The sequence below is a fragment of the Idiotropiscis lumnitzeri genome, chromosome 5 (assembly GCF_059441095.1).
Source record: "Idiotropiscis lumnitzeri isolate Australia: NSW breed Sydney's pygmy pipehorse chromosome 5, RoL_Ilum_1.0, whole genome shotgun sequence".
In the NCBI taxonomy this organism is placed as follows: Eukaryota; Metazoa; Chordata; class Actinopteri; order Syngnathiformes; family Syngnathidae; genus Idiotropiscis; species Idiotropiscis lumnitzeri.
Genome location: NC_142395.1, coordinates 21,959,525 through 21,971,379, shown reverse-complemented (window position 1 = coordinate 21,971,379; position 11,855 = coordinate 21,959,525). Strand labels below are relative to the sequence as shown.

Here is an 11,855-nt window from a genome sequence, read left to right as displayed (position 1 = left end):
CATGATGTTGGAAGCATCATGCTTTGGCGCTGTTTTTCTTCAGCTGGAATCAAATCATTTGCCAAGGTGAAAAAACTTGTATAATTTATTTTGGGATAATCAGAGAAACTTTAACTTGTGGCAGGTGTGTGCTGACTCCCATTTAACATGCGCTGGAATGTGCTCGGTTAATTCTGAACAAGGCCACTTCCCATTCATAAGAGGGGAATGTACACTTGTGCAAGCACATTATCTCAGTTGGTCATTGTTATTTCCACCCTCCAAGACAAAAAGTCAACTTGATTTTAATGGGTTATAGGCCACATTAAAAGTGGTTTTGAAATAATTTGTGGTTATTTTCTGAACATCACAAACAAATCTGTGTAGACTCATTATATTGCATGTAACTTACTGTTACGGTTGGTGTCGTTTGAGCCTTTCACCACAACAAAATGAGGAAGTCCAAGACTCCCTCATGTTTCCACACAGACACAACTTGCGACAAAAAAAAAAAAAACCCTAATTGCATTGTTCAACGTGAGTGCACTGAACTTGCCCAACAACCTACCAAGCCAGAACAAAGTATTATTATTATGTGAGGCCTTGCTTGCCATAAATGTTGTCTGATGTCACAGATACGAAAAGTGGAAAGGGAAATAGGAATCATTGAAGGGGGGAATTTTAACATATTGTAATTCAGAGTGTTTGCTAAATGGGAAGCTGCAAATAGCCTCATACAGTATTTCAAAGAGGGAAGTAAGACACATTGAAATGTAGACCTGACAAAAATAATGATTTATTTACATTAAGTAGAGAAAACTATAGTACAACATTTTTTTTCAGTGTATTAGAGCGATAAAGGCCAAATAAACAAATAACAAATTCACCCTAACAAACTGTTGAGGAATAAAACGACATACATTGGTGCATGTGCAACTGCATTACAGTAGATACAAAGCTCTAATAGATAAGGTAGAAGGATCAGAAAAATTAAATCACAAGCGTGAATATATAAATATCTGTCGTTATTATTTATAATCCATTTAGCAGCTTCAATGTATGCATTGTGACATTTTTTTTCCCTCCCAACAAGTAAAATGACATTCACGCTGTCACCCATTGTTCAAAACGTATTTACCAAAAGTCACAAGGTTCATTAAACCTCTCTAAGCATTTCAGCAAAACCACAGGATGAAAAAAATGAAACCAGTCAGACTACTTCTCATCAATGACAGCCATGGGATTGTCATAAGAGGCGCCTTCCAAGTCATCAACCTTTTTCCTGCGCATCTCTGCTGGGGGTCTTGGTGGAGGATTCTGAGGCGGATTCTTAATGCTTGGAGCTGGCCGCCTGCTGACTTCCACTCTTGGGAGAATGGGTTCCCAGTGTTCTCCATGGATGGCCGCCTTAAATATTAAGAAATAGGTAAAAAAATAAATAAATAAATAAATGTGGGCGGGGGTGGGGGGGGTGGAGGAGTCAGTTACCAAATGATCACCTCATGCTCCAAAGTAAAATCCATATTTATTAATGTTATGAACCACTTGCAAACAAAATTTTGAAAAGCAGGGCCACCAGTCACTTGTGACTCAGCCACACCTCTTCCTGGTCAGATTTCAGGTCTGATGAAATCTGCTTGTGACGTATCGTTCATGAGCAATGCCAGTAATGAAACAATCTCTTCCTTGTAACCGTTTGCACTAACTTCCTTCTTGGGCTGAATAAAATGTCAAAAATGCTGTTGCAATATTGGACTTACTGAGAGATAGATGAGGCTGGCGATTGCAAGGCAGACGCATCCTAGGACAGTAGCAAGCATAAACCCAGCAGGAACACATATCCTGGGAAACAGACGGAAGCCTTTTTCTCAGGACAATGCAACAACACAATAGTGAAGTCTTTGATTTGAAGGAATGCTGTCAAGCCAAGGAAATTGACTGCAATTTTCAACTCACGCAGCATGTAAAAAGGCCCTGACGTAGTAGTTCCTTGTCAGAGGCCCAAAAGCTTTCACACACACAGTGAAACAGTACTGCCCCCTGTGAACATAACATTAGGAATGAGCATCAACCAATCACCAATTTTAATCTTAATGTGATTAATGCGATGGCATCGCTTACTTTCGTTCCACACCAGTGCCTTTGGCCCTTCTACTTCTCGGGTACTCCAGCAGACACACAAAGACGCCAGCGGCACTGTGCGGGGCTGTCAAGGCTTTGTTATCAGACAGGTTTGCCAACATGTATATAATAACATAGGTATTAAGCCTCCTAAAATACATGCCAGACACTTTGACATTGTTTAAGAAGCAAACTAAAGGCAAGACCACTGAGCATGTGGAAATAAAGTTGTGATTATTTAAAATTGATAACAATAGCGAATCAATACGTTACGATAATGCGATCAGCAGCATAGACATTGATTTTCTACAGCTATACAGTATAAATGATATCAGCAAAATGTATCTTAAGTCAAATGGATGAGTAAATTCTCAGTTTATAAAGTGAACATTATCACAAAGAGCCAACCTGAGTTAAACACCTTTAAGCTAAAGGTGCTTTATGAAACTGCAAAGGATACATAGCATAGGCAGCAAACTGCCAACCTCTGAACAGCCCTGCCACGCCCACAATGCCTCCAGTAAGGAGAACTACGAGAAAGAAGCAGGAAGATGCTTATCACAGTCAAGGGTACATCACAAATTAGTCTCCAAAAGCACATTAATACTTGACTAACGGCGACTTGAATATAAAATCTTTGGGAATTGGAATCTAAATACTGGTAACATTTGTTTCCTTAAAAACTGACAATAGCTACAGCAAAAAGTGGCAACTCCTGATTTAGCTGTATGAGAAAACAATTATCAAACGAAAATGAAATACATGCGATTTAAAAGTAGAGCTTAAACTTACTGAGTCCAGCTGCCAGAGCCTGTTCATTGGCCCACATAGCCCACTCGATCTTCCCCATGTTGCCTTCGGTGCACTTGCAAGGAGGAACTGTTTCGTCTGATGTGAAACATGCGAGTCGGCAGCATGAGAAAAGTAGTGTTCGCGCCTACCTGAGACACGCCCCTTCCTATGTCACTTCCGGTACAAATTATTATTTTTTTTACGTCGTCATAATTAGCGAATGCATTCATGCCTGTTAATGACTTTTCCGTTCCCATGAAAATACTTTTACTTTACTTAAGAAAAATCAAATGATTACCATGAAAACCTTTTTGAGTTTTCTCTTGGTCGGCAAGGTGGTTTAGAAAAGTGGTATTTCAATGATGTTTGCGAAATGTGGGCATAAAAGACCCCTTGAGCCTGGTCTGTCCAAAAACAAAACTACTACTAATCTTAAATTTACACTGTCAGGGTAAATAATAAAGAAAGTGAACTTTGTTTAATATATGAAGGTACATTTTTTTTGTGAACAGTCAGTTAGTCGACAATAGCAAAGAATGACCATAATCAGGATGCACATAAACCTGCCATGTGAGCGAGCATCTGATCCACAACGTATAATGCGGAAATCATCTACATTACAGAGTATCAGTGTGAGCAATAAATTTGCACAGTATTTAATTTCAATCAAAGACAGTTTTTAATTACATGATTACATCACAGTATATTACACAATTAAACAAGCCTTTTATAGGGTTAATTTAACAGCACAAATAAACAACTTTCATGGTTTTATATGAACATGGATGAGAACTGAGAGTTATTTTCATCATAACCTACTTGACATAACTCATCATTATTCAAAATTAGGATTTAGTACATAAGAGCGGACACAAAACAGATTAAATGTAAAATAATGTGATTGCTAAAGGAAGACACAGCATCAAAATTCTAATCTGGCAATAATTCTACCAATAGAGTTGCAGTGATATATTAGTGACAGTTTTTATGTCTGTCTTTATCATGTGAATTATGTTTCACAGTGTTCTTGGGTAATCCATCTGGTCCAAGCAGATGCTGTGTGGGATCCTTCACGACACAAGGACCTGGGCCAGGCTTTTGAAACATAAGAAACAAATTATATAGTGCAGGAAAAGTACAGAATCTAGTGGAATAGTGCAAATGTTTTGGAATACGTCACTAACATCTATAAAACATTAAACAATTTTAAGTCATTTTAGAAGGTTATGTTGACAAACTGTATAAGTGTATACATATTTACCTTAGTGCTGATAATGTAGCGAATTCCTTTCGGCATGGGCTCCAACCCAATAGCCTGTTTCAACTCCTCAGAAAGATCTACATGGGGAACTGGAAGACCTTTTAGAAACCTACGCAAAAGGAAGTTATATTTGAGGACGCACTCCACATGGGATAGAAGCGACATTGTCAAATGACATCATTCAATAGGGATATAATAATTCACTAATGCCGACTCACTGGCCACCATTTGATTCTGGAGGGAAGAAATGTCGGACTGCTTGAATAAAGTCAGGAATGTGCTGCTCTAAAGTGAATATCACAGCATTTGGTCCTGCATCAAACGTGTAGGCTACCTACAGGAAAACACAGAATATCACAAAAAATGTATTCATGTTCCCCAGAGTATTGAAAAACACACAAGTTTCACATCCTCATTCCATCTTGTCAGAAACACAGCTGCACAGAACATGCACACACACCCTAATAATAGCAACGACAAGGAAGTTCGACAAGTGTGATATTTGTTAACAGCACTAAATTACTTCATATTTGTGTCACCTTAATTGAATTGTATTTAAGTTTCAGCACACTGCAAACTAAAAGCAATGACGATATACAGTAGTGTGTAAAAACAGAATTCCATCACTCGTCTCCAGTGTTATGATGTTTCTGCGGAAGATGACCAGCCGTGATGTCGCTCACCCTTGTCAGCCCGTAATAACTGTTGTATCGATGCACCAGGTTGATGATTTGATGCGATACACTGTTGAGGTAGAATATAGGAGGATATGTGTCCAGGCAGGTGGCATGAAACTGGTTACTGTCCTTCATGGTGAGTTCAGCAAAAGCTGTGAAGTCTTTCCTGCGCACTGCTTTAATCATCTCAACCATGTGGCCAGGCACAACCGAATCAGCCCGGTGCTGCAAATACACACATTTTTGCGTTATTTCATTTTGGATGGGAATCCAATGTATTATCTCTGTAGGATATCCACCACTCTTCTTTTAAAATGGTAAGCCATTTACCAAGTGTGAGTTCAGTTTACCCAATCAAGCATACGTCAGTCATATTGGTACCCTTCACAACTTGTTTGTCCCACCCAGTACTGCATCCAACTGAAACCTCTACTGCTTGATGAAAACCAATCTTAAGATTGAAAATATGGGTGTGTGCGCTGAGGTTAAAAATAGTACCTTTAAGAGATGACTTGTTTGCACACTAGTTTGCATGCCTGAGGTGCTGCCCACATGCTTCCGCTCCGCACTGGCCTGTCAAACAAATACTCAATTATAATTAACTGGCACAACTTGTATTGTTACCCTGTTGTCATATTAAGCCCCTCCTTCTCTTCAACCAGAGTGCAAAGTAATCCAACATACATACCACAAGCACAAGTATTCTCAGTTCAGGCCAATGAGTCTCTGGCTCCACCTGCTGCGCAAGACTATCCTTGCCGTCACTCTGATGTCCCATGAGCCACTGGACAAATCCCCCATACATACTTCTGCATGCACTGCCAGAGCCTTGCCGAGCCACCCCAGACAATTCCCCCTCTACACCAAACGCTTGGGCCAGTGTGTATACTGCAAAACAGTGGAGAAACAGTGTGTAAGAACTTAAAACTCACTGATTTTTTTAATGTGATGCACCAACTCACCTAAACAAGCAAATCCTGCTGCAGAAGAAGCAAGTCCAGCAGCAGTGGGGAAATTGTTGATGGAACAGATATGAACTTTGTAAGATAAACAAGTTGAATCTAAACCGGGATCATCATCATTGCGTCTTTTCCTTGCAAGACGACGAACTACAGACAAAGGACATAGAGATGTGAGAATCTTTCAATGTGTTATGCCAGCCTTATATTATGTTGGTAAGCAGTTTAAAAGTCATACTCTCTCTCAGACAGGACTGTAGTCTTGGATGGTTGATATCTTCCTCTTTGCCATTGAGCCATAGGCGATCTTCTTCAAAAGATTTGCTGGTGGCCACTGTTGTAGTTGTTTTCAACTGAACAAGAAAAACACAATGCAAACTTGCTTAACAACATGTATTTGACTCCCGGCAAAAACAGCATTGCTAATTATCTATCCTGTTTTGTGTAAATGGGTGACAAATTTCTAATTTGTCAGCGAACCCCAATGAGCCCCCTCAAATTTGTGTTTAAAGATGAGTTTTTTAAAAAGTAAAATCAGGTCATCAGTGAAACTGAAAGGGTCCACATCAAAGTATGTCATCATGTTGCCTCATCTCTTTATGACAGGTGCTCAAATAAATGTGTTAAGCACTGTATGAAAAAATATAAATGTAAATACACTAGTATGGGGGGGGGGGGTCCAAGAAAAATTGTAAAAGCCATACTGTATGTTGGAATAGTATTTTACGGTAACATTAATTAACTGCACAATTTGTAATCAGTTCTGGGAAATTTAGATTTTAATATGGTGACTAGTGATTGCCCTGCACAATGAAATGAATACTATATTATGGTGTATCAAGACAACCATATTCATAAGATAATGTTGCAAATGTTATTAACCTAAAATACAAAGAATAACCAACCAATTATTGCATCGTTACACATGCAATTGTACATTTCTATACTTCTCTGACTGACATTAAAATCAGTACAGTTGTGCAGCTTCAAATCTCCCATTTTTAAATATCTGTATGTCGTATTTTGTTGTCTGCTTTGGAATCTAAGCCTAGAAAATGTTTAGTTGAGAAATATTTTCACCAACAATCAGCGTGCTTTTCATTTGTTGTTTGTTTACCTGATCTTGATGAAGTGTTACACTCAAGGAGGAGTTAATGGGTAGAATTAGGTCTTCATCTCGCTTTCCCCCTGAAATCATTATTTTATAAAATACGAAAATATTTATAGTTCAACACAATCGGTTAAAGTTGCAACAGTGCAATAGAAACATTTAAATCGACGATTTCTCAGCTAAGTGCCAATGTAATACTTACAATATTTAATGACCGCTATATTTACAGGAGCTGTGCACGTGTGTGTCTTCTCCATGCTGTCCTCGGGCATATTTCTAATTCTGTAGATCAGTGTTGGCAAATTTCGTTCTAAATTTATAAAATAAGATCTTGCGTTTAGCAGACAAGTTAGCTTACATGCGCTAACACGCCTGTCAACAGAGCCAATATCGTGTTCATGATTGGCTGGTATTGAGCACATGGCCAAACCTGCAACCAATCAGAATAGCGCTCGTGATGTAGCTGTATTAGCAGCCAATGAGAGACTATCTGACCACACTGGTGCGAAAACGGCCCATCAGACCATCCCACTTACTATGAATTGTGAAATACGCATCACTATTAGGGTAAAACAGATTCCATCCCTGTAGATCAACTTGGATTATTGCGCTGCAATTAAATAACAAGTAAGGAAAGAAGTATATCAACCATAGCATGAGATGAGCATATTTTATATATTCCATGCGCCTCATGGATTTGTATGGAAGAAAAATTACAATTTTACATTACTTACTACTTTACTACAATTACTGAATTTTATACTCATTTTTCAGCATTCAACTCCAGAGATTTGAAAATATTTAACAACTGTACTGGATGACTACAATCCCTTTGTTTCAGATATTGAGATGCCAATAAAACCCTGTTTAAAAAAATGAAACAAGGCCAAAGAGTATATTTGTTCACTGATGTTTATGAAAATGCAAGTGCAAAACTCGATGTTGCGGTTATAAATACAACCAAGGCTGACATGTATTACCCATTTATGGAGATGCATACAGTATGTACCCTGCCTCTTACTCTAAATGATCTGGGATAGGCTGATTTACACAATGCTGAAAATGAACGGCTAGAAATGTGTTTGAATTTAAGGCCTTTTTTTTTTGTTTTGTTTTTATTGTATTGTAAACATTTAAGAAACATGTTTGCAAAAAGAAAACCAATGTTGCTGGCCCTGACAGGAAAATAATGAGTTGTAATATAAGTAAACGCATAATCTTCAGTTTTTTTTCCCCAGCTTCTGAACGTGGAAAAGAAACTCATGAAAACTGAGCTGGAGACTGAAAGAGTAATGTCTTATCTAGAATTCAAAAGGAGTAATGCAAATGTGAAATGAAACCGCAAGCAAACATTACATTTGACACTGTGTGCCTTCTATCCAATATCCCTTAAACCATTTTGTCAATTCTATCTCACTGTTCCACCCTTCTGCTGTGTCATTTCCAGAGAGACACAGTAAAAAGCGTGGCATGTCAGTGTGCTAGCAGGAACACACTGGTCAAAGAGTCCCCGTGAAACACACTGCCTTCATTTCCTGGTTCATTCAACAGCTCCAGTTGTGCGTTAATAATCTTCTTCATCCGAATCCATCACTCTCTGCCTATTGAACTGAGGGGAAAAAAGTGTTCAGATAAATTTGGACCTAGTTGCTGACAATAATTTGGATCAGTGGAACATACCGTGACTGTTGTTTTTTTCTCTGTTTGTTTGCTGACTTTTTCTAGGATCTCAACCAAGCCTGAATCTGATATCTGGCAAAAGAGGAAAAATACATTTATTCACAACACACTGGTTATAGCGTCCTTAACCAAGTTGATGAATTCTATGGAAAGATCAGCCAAAGAAAATAATATATTCTGGTCTGTGCAGTAATAACTTTGTTAAGGAAAAAAATACAAAAAGAACACATGGACTGAGGAAAAAACACTATCGCTATCAGGATGAAACCTTGCATCTCTAAAAGCATTACTTCTCAAGATATAATGATGAAAAAAAGTTGTTTTTAATTATTAAACATTATATCATTAAAATTGCAAGCTATTTCAACGCTTTAGATTGTTCAATAATTTGTCAAACTAACAGACCCACAAGGGGAGAGCTTGGCAATATAACAATAGATATTGTGAAACTCGTGCCCCTTCTCTCCTATTGTGTCTATTGTCATTTGTCCTCTATTTACTTTTCTTATGACAATGTCAAAGGCAGCTTGATTTGATGTTCAAAAGATTTCACTTGCTATGCTGCCACAGGTTCATACAGGTCTGTTTAATGTCACTTAAATATAAAGTGAGAACAGGCAGGGAGTCAGTGTGTTGTAAATTTTATTTGATAGAATAACGGAAAATGTCTATATTGTGGGATATTGTTGAAATAAAATGGCCCACATAGTGAAATAAGATGTTTTCCATATTGCCGAGCTTTGCACAATGGAACTGAATGACTTGATTATTAAAAAAAAAAAAAAAAAGTGAAATTGACCAAATTTGGACGTACTTTTCCACCCGACAGCGACGAAACAATTACAATAAATACATTTCAAACATTATCTCATTTAAGTACCTTTCCTGCCAATGATCCATACTGTGCCATTTGAATGAGATAATCCTCAACAGAACGGACCTTCTCCGGCTTCACCAAAGCAAGACTGCTCACTGTAGGGAGAATTTTTATTTTTTTTAAAAACAGCCTTTAACAGGAAACACAAACAGCCCGATGTATCGTTAGTCATGATGCAATTCATTTAATATATTCCTTTATTATATGAATGCATGGGAACATTGGAAGAAACATAAAGCACAGCCTCTCTATATTGTTGCCCCGACATGTAATCTGAAATTATTATAATTTTTTTAGTTTATGGAAAATACTTACACCTGGCACGAGCAGACTGATCTAGAACTTGGGACAATATGGAGTTCCTCATCTCTGACTCTCTGTGAATAAATCAGTACATTTGTTTTACCACACAAGCAACAATATCATTTTGAAATTTCAAAGTTAAAAGAATGTTACCATTCGAATATAACTGGACTGCTGAATTTGTCTTAGAAGAGATTTTGCTTCTAATTAGAGCAGAATGAATGCGAATATTCACAAACTCAACATTTTAGTCAGTTTTATTCAATCATCTAACTTCTAACCAGAAGTGTTTTTTAACAAATATGTGATATTAGTCAATGAAAACATGGCTGTTGTAGAGCAAAGAGAGCAAAAGCCAGTCTCACTGTTATGTTTAAATTTGTGTTGATATCTTGACAACCACACTCAATTTTTTTCTTCTTCGGTGTGGCCCGTTACTCCTTCATAATTTGGATTGATTATTATATGTACTGGAAGGTAATCAATATCATTTCACCTTCGTTTGGCCTCCTCTCCTTGCTGATTCTTTGAAGAATCCTGAAGCAACATAGCACAAAGTTAATTTAACATACCTCTTAGATAGCAAACATACAATCAGCACTCTATTTGGTTAAATTTACAATTTACTTTTGTACTTTGAGTCAAGTTCTAATGTTCTTTGAGTTAAGCGCTAAAAACTGACATGAGACTAAAGAATAATTTACAGGCTTTGTTCACAGACTTCAGTGTTGCTCAAAATTTTAAGGATAATGACACATTTTGTTGCGATTTGGTGATTATTTAGGGTCCATATAATGTATGGGTATGCATGCACTGACCATTCATTGTGAAATAAAAAAACAAAACATTTATTTCATGATAGTTTGTTTACTATTACACGTTTATGCAACATAAATAGCATGAAGAACCAATGGAGCTCTTCTGTCGGGTTACGATCATTCTATTTCCATACTACATAATTACAGTCAATGTTTGGTCTTCTATGTTGTTTTGAAAAGGCATTTATTGATCAAGTCCACAATGTTGTTCGCAGTTCATGATACAGTCTCAGAATGAAGAGTGTGACAGTAAGCTAGCTAGCTCGCAACTTGCTAAAGACTCAGTAAGTACTCTACGACCATATCATAAACTTCGAATATTAAACTTCACGTACACTTAACGTGAGTTTCACTTTACACAAACACATATCAGCGACGTGAAAGCTGATTTTCTAAAATCTCGATGACAGTGTCAGTCAAACTATTCAAGCAGCATTGTGTGCTCAGCATCTCCTTTTTAGGGAGCTAACGACGCGCTTCCAAAACAATCCTTTGTCCTTACCCCGTGCTTTGCTTGGAGTTCTGCCATTCGCTGCTGTCTAATCGCCTGTAACTCGTCGTCTGCCATGGTTTTCTAAAGCGTGGACAGGACTGAAAATTGTAAGATATGGTAAATAATATGAACGCTACAATTGCATCGCAGGCCAAGCCCTGGCTAACTCAGGGAGTGTAATCAACGCCGAGCACCGATCAACTACAGGCTAAAGCTATCGAACGCAGAGCTACACGCGCAATGAAAAATGGAACGATTATGTCTAAAAAAAATTACTAATAAATAAAGACAATACTATAATTGCTAATTATGAATTGTAACTATATATATATATATATATATATATATGATTTTAAACCTAGATGTATAACCAGGGTTTCTTCTTCTCTTTTTCAGGAACAGTCAAGCAGCACACCACAGCTTTCTTGGATGTAATGTCAAGACAGTTTGACACAAGTCCAAAACTGCATCAACATCCCATCATGAGTGATGCTTGAAAGAGTTTCCACATCATTAAGAACAATTCTATTACAACAAATTTAGAACGATCCGCCAGTTGGCTGCCTTCTTCAATTACTTGTTGGTGGTCGCACTTACACTTAGTTAGTACAGACTACTATTACTCCTGATGCTACTGTTTTGACTACAAATAATATTTCTTCTTTGTATTTTTTCAGCAGTTTTGGATGGCCTGTGGCATCACCTTTGCCTTCTACTACGTACTACAACAAAGATCAAGTTTGACGGAGGAGACTCATAACTGTCAGGAGCGATATTGCTGGTG

At 37.7% G+C, this 11,855-nt stretch overlaps 3 protein-coding genes across 3 annotated transcripts; all 3 read right to left on the bottom strand.

The window, feature by feature from the left end:
• Positions 1 to 751: 751 nt before the first annotated feature.
• cyba (cytochrome b-245, alpha polypeptide) lies at positions 752 to 3,047 on the bottom strand. Its single transcript, XM_088295728.1, has 6 exons — positions 2,893 to 3,047; positions 2,561 to 2,630; positions 2,101 to 2,175; positions 1,936 to 2,019; positions 1,740 to 1,821; positions 752 to 1,386 (listed from the first exon to the last, which is right to left on the bottom strand). Exons 1-6 carry the CDS (start codon positions 2,948 to 2,950, stop codon positions 1,195 to 1,197), a joined length of 561 nt encoding a protein of 186 aa, XP_088151854.1. The 5' UTR covers positions 2,951 to 3,047; the 3' UTR covers positions 752 to 1,194.
• A 500-nt stretch (positions 3,048 to 3,547) lies between these two features.
• On the bottom strand, positions 3,548 to 7,307 carry mvda (mevalonate (diphospho) decarboxylase a). Its single transcript, XM_088295724.1, has 10 exons — positions 7,103 to 7,307; positions 6,907 to 6,977; positions 6,028 to 6,142; positions 5,793 to 5,939; positions 5,519 to 5,718; positions 5,329 to 5,403; positions 4,837 to 5,055; positions 4,372 to 4,487; positions 4,154 to 4,262; positions 3,548 to 3,987 (listed from the first exon to the last, which is right to left on the bottom strand). The coding sequence occupies exons 1-10, from the start codon at positions 7,170 to 7,172 to the stop codon at positions 3,865 to 3,867; spliced, it is 1,245 nt and encodes a 414-aa protein (XP_088151850.1). The 5' UTR covers positions 7,173 to 7,307; the 3' UTR covers positions 3,548 to 3,864.
• Positions 7,308 to 7,798: 491 nt separating this feature from the next.
• pdcd5 (programmed cell death 5) lies at positions 7,799 to 11,302 on the bottom strand. The gene is made up of 6 exons (XM_088295732.1): positions 11,081 to 11,302; positions 10,257 to 10,297; positions 9,773 to 9,834; positions 9,461 to 9,552; positions 8,581 to 8,652; positions 7,799 to 8,509 (listed from the first exon to the last, which is right to left on the bottom strand). The coding sequence occupies exons 1-6, from the start codon at positions 11,144 to 11,146 to the stop codon at positions 8,465 to 8,467; spliced, it is 378 nt and encodes a 125-aa protein (XP_088151858.1). The 5' UTR covers positions 11,147 to 11,302; the 3' UTR covers positions 7,799 to 8,464.
• Positions 11,303 to 11,855: the final 553 nt, after the last annotated feature.

Coding starts and splice junctions, on each gene's coding strand:
- mvda (XM_088295724.1), bottom strand. CDS start 7,172: ATGCCCGAGGACAGCATGGAGAAGACACACACGTGCACAGCTCCTGTA. Junction 5,940..6,027: donor ACAGTCCTGTCTGAGAGAGA/GTATGACTTTTA, acceptor CTTTGTCTGTAG/TTCGTCGTCTTGCAAGGAAA. Junction 5,056..5,328: donor AAACAAGTCATCTCTTAAAG/GTACTATTTTTA, acceptor GTGTATTTGCAG/CACCGGGCTGATTCGGTTGT.
- cyba (XM_088295728.1), bottom strand. CDS start 2,950: ATGGGGAAGATCGAGTGGGCTATGTGGGCCAATGAACAGGCTCTGGCA. Junction 2,631..2,892: donor GGCTCTGGCAGCTGGACTCA/GTAAGTTTAAGC, acceptor TCTTTCTCGTAG/TTCTCCTTACTGGAGGCATT. Junction 2,020..2,100: donor GGCACTGGTGTGGAACGAAA/GTAAGCGATGCC, acceptor TTATGTTCACAG/GGGGCAGTACTGTTTCACTG.
- pdcd5 (XM_088295732.1), bottom strand. CDS start 11,146: ATGGCAGACGACGAGTTACAGGCGATTAGACAGCAGCGAATGGCAGAA. Junction 10,298..11,080: donor AACTCCAAGCAAAGCACGGG/GTAAGGACAAAG, acceptor ATGTTGCTTCAG/GATTCTTCAAAGAATCAGCA. Junction 8,510..8,580: donor AGAAAAAAACAACAGTCACG/GTATGTTCCACT, acceptor TTTTCCCCTCAG/TTCAATAGGCAGAGAGTGAT.